Source organism: Syngnathoides biaculeatus, chromosome 7 (assembly GCF_019802595.1).
Source record: "Syngnathoides biaculeatus isolate LvHL_M chromosome 7, ASM1980259v1, whole genome shotgun sequence".
In the NCBI taxonomy this organism is placed as follows: domain Eukaryota; kingdom Metazoa; phylum Chordata; class Actinopteri; order Syngnathiformes; family Syngnathidae; genus Syngnathoides; species Syngnathoides biaculeatus.
The window spans coordinates 30,868,680-30,886,283 of NC_084646.1; the positions used below are offsets into that span (position 1 = coordinate 30,868,680).

At 49.3% G+C, this 17,604-nt stretch overlaps 1 protein-coding gene across 2 annotated transcripts in view; it reads right to left on the reverse strand.

Annotated features, from left to right (window-relative positions):
• Positions 1–607, reverse strand: part of tbc1d7 (TBC1 domain family, member 7) — a 64,145-nt gene extending 63,538 nt beyond the window's left edge. For both annotated transcript variants that reach the window (XM_061824266.1, XM_061824265.1), the window contains exon 1: positions 101–607. In XM_061824266.1, coding sequence (XP_061680250.1) covers positions 101–212 — 112 coding nt within the window. In that variant the 5' untranslated portion in view covers positions 213–607. The remainder of the gene's footprint in view (positions 1–100) is intronic.
• Between the last annotated feature and the right edge of the window lie 16,997 nt (positions 608–17,604).

The window sequence follows — 17,604 nt, forward strand, 5'->3', positions numbered from 1 at the left end:
CTTAGCTTTGACTGATCCAATTGACATGGAATAGTTGTGTCATTCTGACCATAAGTGTTTTTTAATAGTGGACCAGTGAATGACATTAGTTGACACTTACCCAGAGGGTTATCCTTAAGCAGAATTTCAAGGGACTTTTTCTCCTCCACCCCTCTAAAGCCAACTTTCTCATAATAAACTGAGCGAAAGTTTCTCTGTGGATCGTCAGTCATAATTTCACTTGACCAACCACTCACATACGAGACGAAACGTTAATCTCGAAATTAATTGCTAAATACCTCACTGGGGATTATGTTAAAAAGTCAAACCTTCTACATGCACAGACTGTACACTATGTACGTTTACTGGCGCTATATTTAGCATTACGGTATGAAAAAGTTTGCAAAGCTCTTGCTTTTGCACGTTTTACGACGTTTGTGGAGCGCTTCGTCGCCTTCAGTAATAATCTTCTTGATTGCTCTACTCTTGGAAAGGCTACAAAAACGTTTCCATAATTTTATCTTCGAGGAGCATTTTTCACAGACAAAAAATGCCTTCAAATCCCAACGCTTACATGCCAAAAGGCTGTCAAATGCTACTTCCTTTCACCTCTGGTTACAGTCCTTCGCCATATTAATGGCGGTTGACAAACAACGAATTGGTTATTTATCGCCACCTACTGGTAGGGAGCATGTCCCAAAATATCGAATATAATAATAATTTAATAACATTTGAAAAATAATAAACGAGATCATCTGAATCAGTTGTGGTTGTCTAAAATACTTAAATAATACCCTGTAATTTTTAACACCTATTCCCTGATTCCAGGTGTAACTTATCTAACATCCATCCATTTTCCAAGACGTTTATCCTTAAAAGGATCGTTAAGAGTGTTGGAACCTATCGCAACTAACTTTGGGCAAAAGGCAGACTATCAACACCTGGAATTGATCCCACACTACCTGCACCAAAGTCTGGCGCATGTACCACCACACCTTTAGTAACTCCTTATCTAAAATGTTTCAAAAGATTTTCTCTCCCAAGTTCATATACTATGTGTTCTCTCGATCTCATGCGATGCATAATAACATATTCTACTATTTCCTTTTCATTACAATAGACGCATACACCACTTTTGTGCTAAGCTAAGTTAATGAACTTGTGGTGTTTACAAAATTCACCCGCGGGACCTTGACTTTGGGTGCGGGGTTCCGCACGGACTGTTTTTGTTGTTGCTTTGAGTTCACAGAGTTCCCGCCATTATGCGAGTAGCGTTTTTGATGTCGCCAATAAAACAAGTTTTGTTCCTGTGTCTGACACTCCGCCGCCGACTCCTTTTCTCCGGCGCTACACTGGTGGCCCAGAAGTTCGTGTGGCGCGGTTTTAAGAAATATGTGCAGGCCTGAGTCGATTTGTGCGTGGCCTGTCAGCGGGCTAAGGTGCATCGCCACACAAAAGCCCCCTTGGAGCCCTTCGCTGGCCCCGAGAGGAGGTTCGACCACGTCAACGTCGACTTGGTGGGTCCGCTTCCTCCCTCGCACGGTTTCACCTACTTGCTCACCATGGTGGACAGGACGACCCGCTGGCCCGAAGCCGTTCCCCGCTCCTCGACAACGTCGTCAGACGTGGCCCGGGCGTTCATCGGCACGTAGGTTGCGCGCTTCGGGACCCCGTGCGACCTTTCCTCCGACCGTGGTCCTCAGTTTACCTCTGAACTCTGGAACGCAGTCGCTGAGAGTTTGGGGGTCAAGCTGCACCGCACTACCGCCTATCACCCCCAGGCGAACGGTCTCTGCGAGCGGTTCCACCGCTCCATGAAAGCAGCCCTGCGTGCCGGCTTGACGGATGGCAACTGGTTGGATAAGCTCCCGTGGGCCATGCTCGGCCTCAGGTGCGCCCCCAAGGAGGACCTGTTGTGCCCATCCGCCGAGCTCGTCTATGGGCAGCCATTGCGGCAGGGTTCGCACGCGGCCCTAAAAGTCCCTAAATTTCCATCCAAGAATGCCTCACTCAGCCGCGTGGGTGCAGTAATGCGCCCCGGCTCGACGGTGTTCATTGAGTACTGCAGTGGCTATGAACATCCCCCTAAAAGCAGCACGGCTCAACTCCATTATATGCCACCACAGCGCTGAAAATCAGCCACACCAACTGAGGCGCCGCGTTCGGCGTTCACGTCTTCTGCGAAGGTTGCGCGTCGGGCTTTGCGGACGGGGGCTGCTCTGAAGAACACAGCCGAGAATGCCTTACTCAGCCACGTGCGTGCAGTAAAGCGCCCCGGCTTGACTGTGTTGTTGATCGCCAGTGTTTGCACGCGTCCCTAAAAGTCCCTAAAAACCCCTAAATTTTCAAAGGTGCATTTTCGGGCTCCTAAAAGTCCTTAAAATCCGCGAAAACCGGCCAAGCCCCTAAAAAGGCCTTAACTTTTAGAAAAATAAAAGGGAGGACCTCTACCGCCAAAATTCTCCCTAAAAAATAAATAAATCTTTTATTTAAAAAAAAAATTGCGATCCGTCTGGCGTCCAAATCAGCCGGAAATTGTCAACGGAAGTCACCGTGTTGACAACGAGTCGCCATCTTGTCGATATTCCATTGTTTGTTTCCGTGAGGAGGCATTTCACTTTGTCTTCGTTACGACGTAGCGTAGTTCTTTCATCGATCCAACTTGTATCACGGGGAAGTGCATTTTTCAAGAAGCTTGGGTTGAAAGTAAGGAGTTTGGGAGCTGGGTTCGTCGAGATCCAAAAGATCGGCACATGTTTTACTGACATCTGTGCAAGCAGAGTTACCAGCTTGAAAAGATGGGCGTCAAAGCGCTGGAGTCGCACCGGAAAAACAGGAGACACGCTGATTTGGCGGAGACTCTCTCATCTACCGTTGGTATGAATCTGTTTCTAAAATATCAAGATAGTGAAGCATCAACTTCAGGCAGTGGTACTAGCAGTCCATGCGCACTCGGGATCGCAAAAAAACGCTTACTTTCATAACTGGTTTTAACTGAACAGCTGTAGCAAAAAAACCGGTACCATAGTGGTGTTTACTTATAATTAAAATAAAATAAAAAAAAAAATAAAACTTATAATTCACCCGCGGGACCTCGAGTTGGGGTGCGGGGTTCCGCACGGACTGTTTTTGTTGTTGCTCTTCCGGAGTGACGAGTTCAGAGTCCCCCCCGTTATGCGAGTAGTGTTTTGATGTCTGCCAATAAAACAAGTTTACTCCCATACTTTGGAGCGTTTCCTCTATGCCATGATTGATGTTTCTTTGATTTAACTGAATGTTCTTTTGAGTCCAACTTTACTCTAACAGCGAAACTTGAAAAAAGTGGAAATGATGTTGAAAAAATAGCGCAATGTGGAGTACCGGAACCGGAAGAAATTATTGGAAATTTTAACCGATTTCGAAAGTCCGATTACGGTTTCGGTTTTAAAAAAAACGAAAACCGGTTGTAACCGGTTATTTGTAACCGGTTGCGATCCCTAAAGTGCACCTACAGTTGTCCAGCCAGAAGTCAGGCTTTATGAACGTAGTTCAATCCACGAAGACAGACTCGTTAAAGGCAGAGATCGTGTGGACTTTAAAAGTGATCTGCAGCAATTACAGTTACAAATCTTGTGAAAATAATTCGGAAGTCTTTGCAGTCATGTTCCCAGACAGTGGCATTGCTAAAAAACTACCACTGTGGGGAAAGGAAGACTTCGTACCTGGCTACATTTGGCATCGCTGCCACTTTTCATCTCAAAGCCCAAAAAGCCAGAATAGAGACTGACATATCAACGCTTATTGAGAAAGCTGACAGGCGGTGTGAGGAGGCAGAAGAAAAGAGGAAGCTGAGGTTTATCACCAAGGCCAATGCACTCAGAGGCAGAGCAAAGGACAAGAGAGCCACTTTGGCACCTCTGCAGCAACAAAGAAGAGGCACTGGGTTGGCTCAAGGAGCTAGAGTAGGGGTGCTGATACAGACATCAGTAGAAGGCATTTGTGTATATAGTTGCAATTGTAGTTAGAATCAGTTTTACTGTATACTGTGATGTGAAGACGTTGACAATGGTCATATCAATGAGAACTACCACAAGGGGCGACAGTTGATCACTGTCACAGGTACTGAGGTACTGGAACATTTGATGAACCAAGAACGGTTGATGGCACCATTGGGTGAGTCTTTTTTCCTTACTCTTGATTTCCCACGATGGCCCTAAATTTTTCGTGTCGGCCCTAAATTTTTTCCGTGTCAGCCCTAAATTTTTCGTGTCAGCCCCTAAGAATGCCCCTAAAAAGCGCTTAAATTGTTTTGGTCAGACTGAGTATGAACCCTCTGCGGGTCCCCGGCGAATTCATCCCGGACGCCACAGCGCCCTGGTCTGCAGCCAAGCAACGGTCCTACCTGCTGGAGGCCGCAAAAGGGTTAGCGCCGGTTCCCACGTCGCAACATGGCACCCCAGCTGCCCGGCTGCCCCGTCACCTGCGCACCCTGGATTTTGTGTTTGTTCGTCATGACGCCCACCGTGGACCTCTGCGCCCCCCATACGACGGGCCGTTCAGGGTTCTGGAGCACGAGGATAAGAACCTGCTCGTGGACATTGGCGGCAGACCCGAGACTGTTTCCGTGGACAGGGTCAAACCCGCGCACCTGGACATTGCCCAGCCTTTGGGGTTGGCCCTCCCCCCGCGCCGGGGTCGTCCCCTTTTGCCCTGTGCCCCTGCGCCTGCCGGGGTGCCCTCGACCCCGCCTGGGCCCTTGTCCTGTGACTCAATGGACAGTGCGTCTCGGCCCCTACAGTGCACATCCGCCGGGGTCGGGTCGTCATCCCTCCACGGCGTGAGGATTTTGACTGGGTGAATTCTGGGGGGACTTGTGTGGTGTTTACATAATTCACCCGCGGGACCTCGAATTGGGGTGCGGGGTTCCGCACGGACTGTTTTTTTTTTTTGTTGCTCTTCCGGGGTGAGAGTTCACAGAGTTCCCGCCGTTATGCGAGTAGTGTTTTGATGTCGCCAATAAAACAAGTTTTGTTCCTGTGTCTGACACTCCGCCTCCGACTCCTTTTCTCCGGCGCTACAAACTAACATTTTGTTCAACCTAGAATTTCCAATAGTACCCTTGATGTATTTTTTTTTTTCACATCTGAAACTTGAACTTGTTTTGCTCATTCCTCCCACTTTCCTTCAATCTCACTTTCACCAGTGTCTTCAACTCCACTGTTAATTGCCCGTGATTCTGAGTGTGAAAGGTTGGTTGTTTCTTTGTACCTGCAACTGGTTGGCAATCAGTTCCAGGTGTACCCTGCCTCTTGCCCAAAGTCAGCTGGGTGAGGCTCCAGGACACCCATGACCCTAATGAGGATGTAAAGGATACACAGTTTAGATGTACACAGGATATACAGTATAAAAAATGGATGAATGGTAAATATCTAGTCTGCTGTCTGAATGGTTGTCATAAATTAAAAAGCACTGGAATCTGAATGAATTCAGGACCTGAATGACTCATCACAGCATTAAAGACTGTACTACGACAAGCAAGTGCAATTTTTCCACCATTTATATTTTAGTCACGCTTGTCACGAGCAATGGGTTGATGATGGGATGTGCAGCAAGAAAAGGTGATTAAGGATAGCGATGGAAATATGTTGACTGGTGCCAGTAGTGTACTAAGTAGGTGGAAAGAGTCCTTTGAGAAGTTAATGACTGAAGAAAATGTGAGAGAAGGTAGAGTAGAAGAGGCAAGCGTGAATGACCGGCAAGAGGCTTTGATTAGTAATGGAGAAGTTAGAAAGGCACTGACCAGAATGAAAAATGGAAAGACAGTTGGTCCCAATGACATACCAGTGGAGGTATGGAAGCAATTTAATGAGGTGCCTGTGGAGTTTTTGACCATCTTATTCAATAGAATACTAGCGAGAGAGAAGATGCCAGAAGAATGGAGGAAAAGTGTGCAAGTGCCCATTTTTAAGAACAAAGGTGAAATTCAGAACTGTGGAAACTACAGAGGAATAATAAAGATGATGAGCCACACAATGAAGTTATGGTAAAGAGTAGTGGAGGCTAGACTCAGGACAGAAGTGAGTGTCTGTGAGCAACAGTTTGGTTTCATGCCTAGAAAGAGTACCACAGATGCACTATTTGCCTTGAGGATGCTCGTGGAAAAGTACAGAGAAGGTCAGAAGGAGCTACTTTGTATCATTGTAGACCAAGAGAAAGCCTCTGACAGAATACCAAGACAGGAAGTGTAGTACCTACGTTTGGTGTGGTGGAGAAATATGTACAGGACATGTAGTGACATGTGGTGATGTGTGCCGTAGGTGTGACAGAACAATTTAAGGTCGAGGTGGACTGCATCAGGGATCAGCTCTGATTTACTTTCTGTTTGGTGTGGAAATTCATTAGTTGACCGATGAGGTTAGACTGGAATTCGCTTGGACCATAATATACGCAGATGATATTGTGATCTGCAGTGAAAGAAGGGAGCAGGTAAAGGAAGAATTAGAAAGATGGAGGTATGCACTCGAAAGGAGAGGAATGAAGATTTGTCACGAACCAACGGTGCACGGACGGACCCAAATGCAGGACTCCAAATCAAGGTCATGATGTTCAATGGGTTTTATTATAAACTAAAGTTGTGCACGACAACACAGTCCAAGAAAAAAGGATACAAAAAACAAGAAACAATGTCCGATAACTACGAGACAACTGAAGAGCATAACAAAAGCATAACTGGACTATAATGGTGCAGTAGCGGAGTAACCCTGAATACGGTATAGAGTACCAAGAGAGGAACTATGGTACTGCATTTGGAAGTTTGGTGTGGCAAAGAAATATGTTAGAATAGTACAGGACACGTATGAGGGTAGCAGAACAGAGGTGAGATGTGCCGTTGGTGTGTCAGAAGAATTTAAGGTAGAGGTGGGACTGCATCAGGGTTCCACGCTGAGCCCCTTCCTGTTTGGGGTAGTAATGGATAGTCTGACAGACGAGGTTAGACTGGATTCCCCTTGGACCATGATGTTCACAGTTGATATTGTGATCTGCAGTGAAAGCAGGGAACAGGCGGAGGAACAGTTAGAAAGAAGGAGGAACGCACTGGAAAGAAGAGGAATGAAGATTAGCTGTAGTAAAACACAATATATGTGCGTGAATGAGAGGGGCGGAGGAGTTAGAGTGAAGCTCCAGGGAGAAGAAATAGTGAAGGTGGACGACTTCAATACTTGGGGTCAGCAATACAGAGCAATGGAGAGTGTGGTAAGGAAGTGAAGAAACGAGTCCAAGCGGGGTGCAACAGTTGGCAGAAGGTGTCTGGTGTTCTATGTGACAGAAGAGTATCCGCCAGGATAAAGGGCAAAATTGATGTACGAATTAGAGAAGGTGGCCCTGAAGAAACAACATGAAGCAGAACTTGAGGTATCAGAAATGAAGATGTTGAGGTTCTCGCTTGGTGTGAACAGGTTGGATAGTATTAGAAATGAGCTCATTAGAGGGACAGCCAAAGTCGGATGTTTTGGAGAGAAGGTGAGAGAGAGCAGACTTCGATGGTTTGGACATGTTCAGAGGCGAGAGAGTGAGTATGTTGGTAGAAAGGTGCTGAGGACGGAGCTGCCATGCAAAGGAGCGAGATGAAGACCAAAGAAAAGGTTGATAGATGTTCTGAGGGAGGACATGAGGACAGTGGGTGTTAGAGAGGAGGATGCACGAGATAGGCTTGAATGGAAAAAGATGACACGCTGTGGCGACCCCCAACGGGACAAGCCAAAAGAAAAAGAAGAAGAAGAAGAAAAGCTTGAAATGAGGCCTGGCCACTGCCAAAAGGGGCGTGGCCAGGCCAAAGCTCTGGGCAGGACCACCTCTGACAGCTGTCTTTCAGCTGTTGTTCATTGCACTGTAATTAGACCAGGCATTTAAGTTGGAGTTTTGGCACTGGAATTTGCGAGTTCATTGCGTTGCATTTACTGCACGTCTGATTCGCCACTATTGTGTGTAAGTCAAGTGTAGTGCTATCCTTGTCACAGCAAGTCTGCCCCTTTTTGTTTATCCATGTCTTGTCAAGATCTTAGTTTGTTCTATAGTCATCAGACCTCGTTTCATGTTTTTGGATTCTACCTTTAGTCTAGCGTTTTTGTGCCTCAGGGTTGTTAGACTGCTACACCTGGTTTTGACCTGTTTCTGGAATAAAACCACTTTGAATATCAGATCGTTGCCTGGAACTCCTGCATTAGGGTCTGCCCCCGTGTTGCTGGGTCATGACAGCGCTGCCATGAGGCCATCCTGCAGTTCACTTCAGGTTTATTTAAATTTTTGGTGGCACTTGACTCCCGTCGCTCTCTCTCTTTCCAGCACCTTCCTTCCCTGTGGACCTCTCACCAATCAGCCCTGGTTACCTACTTAATTCTGTATATTGTATATATCCATCCATAATGCAGCCCTATGGGGGCACAAACCAGTGCAATCTGTAGGCCGGTCCCAAGCCCAGATAAATGCAGAGGGTTGCGTCAGGAAGGGCATCCGGCGTAAAAACTGTGCCAAACAAATATGAGCGTTCATCTAAAGAATCCCATACCGGATCGGTCGTGGCCCGGGTTAACAACGCCCGCCCCCGGCACTGCTAACCTGCAGGGCGTCGGTGGAAATTCAGCTACTGTGGGTCGAAGACAAAGAAGAGGAGGAAACCGGATCCAGCGTCAGAAGAAAAAGAGGAATGCACAGAGCCTACAACTGAGTGTAGGGACTTTGAATGTTGGGACTATGACAGGAAAAGCACAGGAGTTGGTTGACATGATGATTAGGAGAAAGGTTGATATTCTGTGCATCCAAGAGAGCAGGTGGAAAGGTAGTAAGGCTAGAAGTTTGGGAGCAGGGTTTAAATTATTCTACCACGGAGTAGATGGGAAGAGAAATGGAGTAGGGGTTATTTTAAAGGAAGAGCTGGCTAAGAATGTCTTGGAGGTGAAAAGAGTATCAGATCGAGTGATGAGACTAAAATTTGAAATTGAGGGTGTTATGTATAATGTGGTTAGCGGCTATGCACCACAGGTAGGATGTGACCTAGAGTTGAAAGAGAAATTCTGGAAGGAACTAGATGAAGTAGTTCTGAGCATCCCAGACAGCGAGAGAGTTGTGATTGGTGCAGATTGTAATGGACATATTGGTAAAGGAAACAGGGGCGATGAAGAAGTGATGGGTAAGTACGGCATCCAGGAAAGGAACTTTGAAGGGCAGATGGTGGTGGACTTTGCAAAAAGGATGGAGATGGCTGTAGTGAACACTTATTTCCAGAAGAGGGAGGAACATATAGTGACCTACAAGAGCGGAGGTAGAACCACGCAGGTAGATTATATTTTGTGCAGACGATGTAATCTGAAGGAGGTTACTGACTGTAAAGTAGTGGTAGGGGAGAGTGTAGCTCGACAGCATAGGATGTTAGTATGTAGGATGATTCTGGTGGTGGGTAGGAAGATTATGAAGACAAAGGTAGAGCAGAGAACCATGTGGTGGAAGCTGAGAAAGGAAGAATGTTGTGCGGCCTTCCGGAAAGAGGTGAGACAGGCTCTCGATGGACAACCGAAGCTCCCGGAAGACTGGACGACGACAGCCAAGGTGATCAGAGAGACAGGCAGGAGAGTACTTGGTGTGTCATCTGGTAGGAAAGGGGAGAAGGAGACTTGGTGGTGGAACCCCAAAATACAGGGAGTCATACAAGGAAAGAGATTAGCGAAGAAGAAGTGGGATACTGAGAGGACTGAGGAGAGGCGAAAGGAGTACATCGAGATGCGACGTAGGGCAAAGGTAGAGGTGGCAAAGGCTAAACAAGAGGCATATGAAGACATGTACACCAGGTTGGACACGAAAGAAGGAGAAAAGGATCTCTACAGGTTGGCCAGACAGAGGGATAGAGATGGGAAGGATGTGCAGCAGGTAAGGGTGATTAAGGATAGAGATGGAAATGTGTTGACTGGTGCCGGTAGTGTACTAAATAGATGGAAAGAATACTTTGAGAAGTTGATGAATGAAGAAAATGAGAGAGAAGGAAGAGTTGAAGAGGCAAGAGTGAAGGACCAGGAAGTGGAAATGATTACTAAGGGGGAAGTCAGAAAGGCACTACAAAGGATGAAAACTGGAAAGGCAGTTGGTCCTGATGACATACCGGTAGAGGTATGGAAGCAATTTGGAGAGATGGCTGTGGAGTTTTTGACCAACTTATTCAACAGAATACTAGCGGGCGAAAAGATGCCTGAAGAATGGAGGAAAAGTGTTCTAGTTCCCATTTTTAAGAACAAAGGGGATGTTCAGAGCTGTGGGAACTATAGAGGAATAAAGTTGATGAGCCACACAATGAAGTTATGGGAAAGAGTAGTGGAGGCTAGACTCAGGACAGAAGTAAGTATCTGCGAGCAACAGTATGGTTTCATGCCTAGAAAGAGTACCACAGATGCATTATTTGCCTTGAGGATGCTCGTGGAAAAGTACAGAGAAGGTCAGAAGGAGCTACATTGTGTCTTTGTGGATCTAGAGAAAGCCTATGACAGAGTACCAAGAGAGGAACTGTGGTACTGCATGCGTAAGTCTGGTGTGGCAGAGAAGTATGTTAAAATAGTACAGGACATGTATGATGGTAGCAGAACAATGGTGAGGTGTGCCTTAGGTGTGACAGAGGAATTTAAGGTGGAGGTGGGACTGCATCAGGGATCAGCTCTGAGCCCCTTCCTATTTGCAGTGGTAATGGATAGGCTGACAGATGAGGTTAGACTGGAATCCCCTTGGACCATGATGTTCGCAGATGATATTGTCATATGCAGTGAAAGCAGGGAGCATGCAGAGGAACAATTGGAAAGATGGAGACATGCACTGGAAAGGAGAGGAATGAAGATTAGCCGAAGTAAAACAGAATATATGTGCGTGAATGAGAAAAGTAGAGGGGGAAGAGTGAGGCTACAGGGAGAAGAGATAGCAAGGGTGGACGACTTCAAATACTTGGGGTCAACAATACAGAGCAATGGAGAGTGTGGTCAGGAAGTGAAGAAACGGGTCCAAGCAGGTTGGAACAGCTGGCGAAAGGTGTCTGGTATGTTATGTGACAGAAGAGTGTCTGCTAGAATGAAGGGCAAAGTTTACAAAACAGTGGTGAGGCCGGCCATGATGTACGGATTAGAGACGGTGGCACTGAAGAAACAACAGGAAGCTGAACTGGAGGTGGCAGAAATGAAGATGTTGAGGTTCTCGCTCGGAGTGACCAGGTTGGATAGGATTAGAAATGAGCTCATTCGAGGGACGGCCAAAGCTGGATGTTTTGGAGACAAGATTCGAGAGAGCAGACTTCGATGGTTTGGACATGTTCAGAGGCGAGAGAGTGAGTATATTGGTAGAAGGATGTTGAGGATGGCGCTCCCAGGCAAAAGAGCGAGAGGAAGACCAAAGAGAAGGTTTATGGATGTGGTGAGGGAAGACATGAGGGCAGTTGGGGTTAGAGAGGAAGATGCAGGAGATAGGCTAAGATGGCAAAAGATGACACGCTGTGGCGACCCCTAACGGGACAAGCCGAAAGGAAAAGAAGAAGAAGTATATATCCATCCATCTTGTGTTTTGAATAGCATTTAAAAAAAAGGTTCCCTGAAGAAGATTGTGTTTACGAAGGATATCACAAAGCCATATATTGATAATTGATAAACTGAAGACTAATACCCTGTTAAATCTGTTTGTAAACTCATACTCTTGTGACTGAAGTTTATTTAGAATGAATCAACTTTTACATATATACAATTCATATCCAAACAATATTGGTTTTGTAGCACATAACTACCATACTTGGCTGGTTTGGTGTAAAACAAGTACACAGGCAACACAATGACATTCATATTAGGGGCCATCATTCAACACTTCTTAAACCACATTACAACTTTGGAAATAATTTGACATTATCTGGACTACATTTCTCATTTCAAAATTTGAGATTGTACATGTGTCACGACCCATCGGTACGGAGGAGGACCCAAATGCAGGACTCCGAAGACGCAGAGGCAGTTTGGAAAAAGTGTTTATTTGGTCCAAAGTCGAGGATCAGGCAGACAGTCAAGTGGAGCAGTGGTACTCAGGATGTCGGGCGTAGAGAGCCGGTCAGCGGGCAGGCAGGGGTCGGTACACCAGGGTTCATGATCCAGAATATGGGAGTGCAGGAACGGGGCATGAGTTGCGATGATCTGGCGAAGACCAGTCGTCCCCTGGGTCCTATAAATACAGGGGTTAATCAACGAGGATTAGACGCAGGTGTGGACCTCCTAATCAGCGCCGGTGTGCTGGGACTCGCCCAGCCAGGGCTGGACCGGCAGGACCATGACAGTACCCCCCATCTAAGGCGTGGCTCCCAGACGTGCCTAAACAAAAGAAACACACACACAAAAATTAACGTGTCCAGGGGCGGGTGGAAGGGAGTCCGGGGGAGGGCACCCCCCCGGCAACCCTAGTCCGTCTGGTGGTCGTCCAGGCCACCAAAAGCTAGGCGTCTGGCTGGATAGGTCAGGAGGATGACCCAGACGCCAAGCACCAGGGTCCCTTCCGGGGTATTTCGGGTGGACATCCTCGAGGAGGAACCCAACTGTGAAGCATGAACCAGACAAAGGCTTGCAACTGCTCCAGACGAAGCCCTCCTAAGACGCGGTTGCGAGACGACCGGGTATCGGTTGTCGCCGAGGCTCGGTCGGCAGGTGGCCAGGGGCCGGTCGCCACCGAGGCTTCATCATGAGGCGGCCAGGGATCAGTTGCTGCCAAGGCTAGGTCATGAAGCAGTTGGGAAACAGGAGTGAGGAGGACGACGGAGAGACCATGACTGCCACAATAATCATCATAGCCATCCCGGTGACCTTCCAGTTCCGGGGTGGCCCATCTGAACTCCTCAGCTCCTGTCGCCGTCGAGACGGAGGTGGCTGCGGAACCATTGCCACCTCCTGGACAGGAACGTGAGGTGACTGCGGCGCCATCGCCACCTCCTGGATAAGAACATGGGATTCGGAGATTGGCTCCTGAAACCCCACAGGTGGCAGAACGCTGCGTTGTTGCTCTTTCAGTGTTTGCCTTGGCACTCCTGAACTGGGCGCTTGTTCATGAATGAGAGTCAGCTCCTTCAGACGGAGTTCGACTGGCTCAGAGTCAGAGATCCCAGAGGAGAACTGGACTAGACTAGAGGGCGTGAATAGATCATTCTTGGGAACGGCATGGGGCGACGGGAATGATAAAGTTCTCCCCCTCTTAACTGGAGGAAAATAGTTCACCTCGTCTTTATCTGAATTCACTCCATCCTCTGAACTTAAGCCCTCTGCAAGTCGCTTCTGGGTCTTGTTCCTTGGCAACACGCACGGTGAAGGCACTCTGCCAGGCTCATCGTCGATCGCCAATTCCACCCTTTTTCTTCGATGGTCGCCGGGACGCCTGTCACCACCTCGACGTAGGTGTGACGTGGCAGTGAATCTGTCACCACCCGCGACGTGAGCTCTGTTTGAAAAGGGGTCGATGGATACCGTGGCGTGAGAATGGATCAGCAGGGCGTCTGTCAAAGCCGTGACGTGAGCGTGGCAAGGCGGCGGATCTGTTTCCACTGCAACGTGAGCTCGGCTCAGTAGAGGATCAGTGGCTATCGCAGCGTGCACTTGCAGTGAATCTGTTGCCACAGCGACATGGGAATGGCGCGGCGGTGGATGCGTTGCCATAGCGACGTGAACCTTGCTCGGTAGCGGATCCGTTGCCAGTGCAGCGTGAACGTGAGTCAGCAGCGAGTCTGTTGGCACCACAACGTCGGCGTAGCTCGGCTGGTTATCTAAATCTCGCCGAACCTGGACCGTGAGGACCACCAGTTCGGCGCTCTGCCGCTCTATTTCTGCCCACATTTTGCGATAGAAGACCTCGTGATTCTCGAGTCGCTGCACTTCGGGATTTGCGGACCCCTCCTTCCTCTGAGTTGGACGTTTCATTACCAGCTCCGTATCTGCTGGTTTGGCCATTGCCGGTGGGGAGTGGATGGACGAGGATGGTGTCTTTGTCGCCGCGCAGCGGGAGGCACAAGGGAGCACCCAACCTGGGCGTCTCCTCTGGCCGCCACATGGAGGACCCGGGTAGATGGCCAAGCGGGTTCCCAAAAAAGGATTGACGGACGAGGACTTGAACCTACCGGGCGAAGACACTCGGGAGCGGGAAAAAAACTGACTGGGATTAAAGATAGGGAGAGGAAATTCACAGTCATAATCTGAATCGTAGACAGGCAGCCGGTCATATAAATCATGATCTTTGAAAAATCAGAGTCCAAAAGAATACAAGGTGGTGAGCGGGTCGTGGTCGGGAATCATGACACGCAGGCGGTGCGTGTGACAGGGAAGACGCCAACGACATCATGGAGCCTACCCGGATAGGACAGGCTTGGTCCTTCGGCGGTCGAACTACCTTGCGCCGGTCCCGGCGATGCCGGGTCTTTCCTGCTGGGTCCTGGTTTGGCCAGATTGTTCTGTCACAACCCATTGGTACAGAGGATTTCCCAAATGCAGGACTCCGGAAACGCAGAGGCAGTTTGGGAAAAGTGTTTATTCGGTCAGAAGTCAGGGATCAGGCAGACAGTCAAGTGGCGCAGCGGTAGTTAAGACGTCAAGCATAGAGAGCAGGTCCGCGGGCAGGCAGGGGTCAGTACACAGAGAAGGCAGGAGTATCAAAGATGTCAAGCTTACAGGGTCGGTTGGAGAACAGGCAGGGGTCGGTACACCAGGGTTCACGATCTAGAATACGGGAGTGCAGGAACAGGGCATGAGTTGCGACGATCTGGCGAAGACCAGTCATCCCCTGGGTCCTATAAATACAGGGGTTGCTCAACGACGATGAGGCACAGGTGTGTGCCTCCTAATCAGTGCCGGTGTGCTGGGACCTGTCCAGCCAGGGCTGGACAACATGAATGAAAAAAAAAAAAAGTGAAATAAAGTCTGTGTTGGAACAACCCCAAGATGTCACAACCACATTACTATGTTACAAGAAAGAAAATAATGTTCTGATAATCATTCGGATATTCTGAGGCAGATAGATGCTAAGCCCCGGTGACGTCACGGGCCAAGGACATTTCTTCTGGATCTGGCTGTGAAAACTGGCACATATCCAGATTTTGCTTGGATTTCAAATATGTTCTATATTTTCTTTTCTTTTTTTTAATTAATGTCCAAAATATATGTAATACTAATATTACTATAGATTGGAGGGTTTATTGTACATGGAAATTTTTGACAAGTCCTCCTTTAATGCATGTTTTTGGGATGTGGGTGTCACGATACGGGGCTCAAGGGTGGACCCAAATGCACGACTCCAGAGACAGCAGACAGTACAGAGGAAACCTTTATTCGGTCCGAGGTCTGAGATCAGGTAGACAGTCCAAACAATCCGAAGTACCAGTACGGATGGGCTTACGAGGGTGGTCAGTGGACAGGCGTGGGTCGGTGCACGGAGATCAGAAGTCAGGAAAGCAGGAGTGTGGGAACGAGGCATCAAGAGCAACGATCTAGCGGAGTATTTGTCGTCCCCCGGGTCCTATATATACTGGGTCTAATCAGTGGTAATGAGACGCAGGTGTGCGCCTTCTGATTAGCTGGCCACGCCCAGCCCGGGCTGGAATCCAGGAGCATGACAGTACCCCCCCCTCTCAACGGCCGGCTCTGGACGGCCCAGGAGCATCAGGGTGAGCCGCGTGAAAGTCCCTGATGAGGGAGCGGTCCACGACGAAGCGGGAGGGGATCCATGAGCGCTCCTCCGGGCCATATCCCTCCCAGTCCACCAGGTACTGGACCCCCCTTCCTCTGCGGCGGGAAGACAGCAACCGGCGCACAGTATACACCGGCCCCCCGTCGACCATGCGGTTGGGGGGGGCTTGACCGGAGGAGCCAGCGACGAAGTGCGATTCGGGCGAAGTCTGCTGACATGGAACGTCAGGTGCACCCTCATCGACCTGGGCAGTTTCAGTGAGACGGCAACCGGGTTAATAACCTTGGAAATCGGAAACGGGCCAACGAACCTGGGAGCCAGCTTGCGGGATTCCGTCCGCAGCGGGAGATCCTTGGTGGAGGGCCACATTCGCTGTCCCACTCTGAACTTTGGCGCTGGCCTCCTCTTGCCGTCCGCTGCGGCCTTGTAAGCGCTGCTCATGCGCAGCAATGTCCTCCGCACTGCTTCTGAGGTTGGGCCACCAGAACCTTTGTTCCACCACTGAACGAGTCTTTGCCATACCCGGGTGACGGACCGTCTTGTATGGGCCCAGGCGACGACGTCTCCCCGCAGAGATGGGATGACGAAAAGGCGGCCCGACGGACAATCCGCGGGCGGCGGTGTCTCTCCCAGAGCCTCCTTCACCCGTGACTCGACCGCCCAGGTGAAACCGGACACGAAGCACGCCTCTGGCAGAATAGGAGCGACCTCTGATTCCGTGCGCTCCCCCTCGTGAATCCGCGAGAGTGCATCCGGCTTGCCGTTCTTGGAACCTGGGCGGAAGGACAGAGTAAAGTGGAAGCGAGTGAAGAATAGGGCCCATCTGGCCTGACGGGCGTTCAACCGCTTCGCGGTCCTCAGGTACTCCAAGTTCTTGTGGTCCCTGAAGACCACGAACGGAACTTGCGAGCCCTCCAGCCAGTGCCGCCACTCCTCCAACGCGCTCTTGACCGCCAGCAGTTCCCGATCTCCCACGTCGTAGTTGCTCTCTGCCGGGGTCAGCTTCCGAGACAGGAACGCGCACGGGTGGATCCGACCGTCTCTGGGACTCCTCTGAGACAGGACTGCTCCGATTCCTGAATTAGATGCATCCACCTCCACCAGAAACTGGTTATCTGGGTCCGGAACAATTAGAACGGGCGCAGCAGTGAAACTTGCCTTTAGTCTGCTGAACGCCTCCTGGCAGATCCCGGACCACGAGAAAGTGGTGTGTGGAGAGGTGAGCGCATGCAGAGGAGCGGCCACGGAACTGAAGTTCCTTATGAACTTCCTATAAAAATTAGCAAATCCCAAAAACCTCTGTACTTCCTTCCTGTTGGCGGGGGTGGGCAAACGCCGCACCGCGTCGACCTTCCCAGGGTCCATGCGTATCTCTCCCTCGGCCAGGACGAAGCCCAGGAAGGACACTGATGCCCGATGGAACTCACACTTGTCCACATTAACGTACAATTGGTGCTGCAGAAGACGCTGGAGCACTTCTCTGACCTGTCAAATGTGAGAGGTTAGATCTGCCGAGAAGATGAGAATGTCATTCAGGTATACAAAGACTGATCTATTCAAAAACTCCCGAAGCACGTCATTAATGAAGTTTTGAAAGACAGCCGGGGCGTTGGTCAGTCTGAAGGGAGTGTTGAAAGCAGTCTTCCATTCGTCACCCTCCCGAATCCGCACCAGATGATACGCGCTGCGGAAGTCCAACTTGGTGAAGATCCGGGCTCCTTGAAGGAGTTCGAAGGCTGTAGCTATCAAGGTCAAGGGATACCTGTTCTTGACCGTGATGTCATTCAATCCCCTGTAGTCGATGCAGGGTCCCAAGGTGGAATCCTTCTTCTTAATGAAAAAGAACCCCGCCCCGGCTGGTGAGGATGACGGTCAAATAAGTCCTGTTGCCAGGGACTTCTCGATGTACTCCCCCATTGCCTG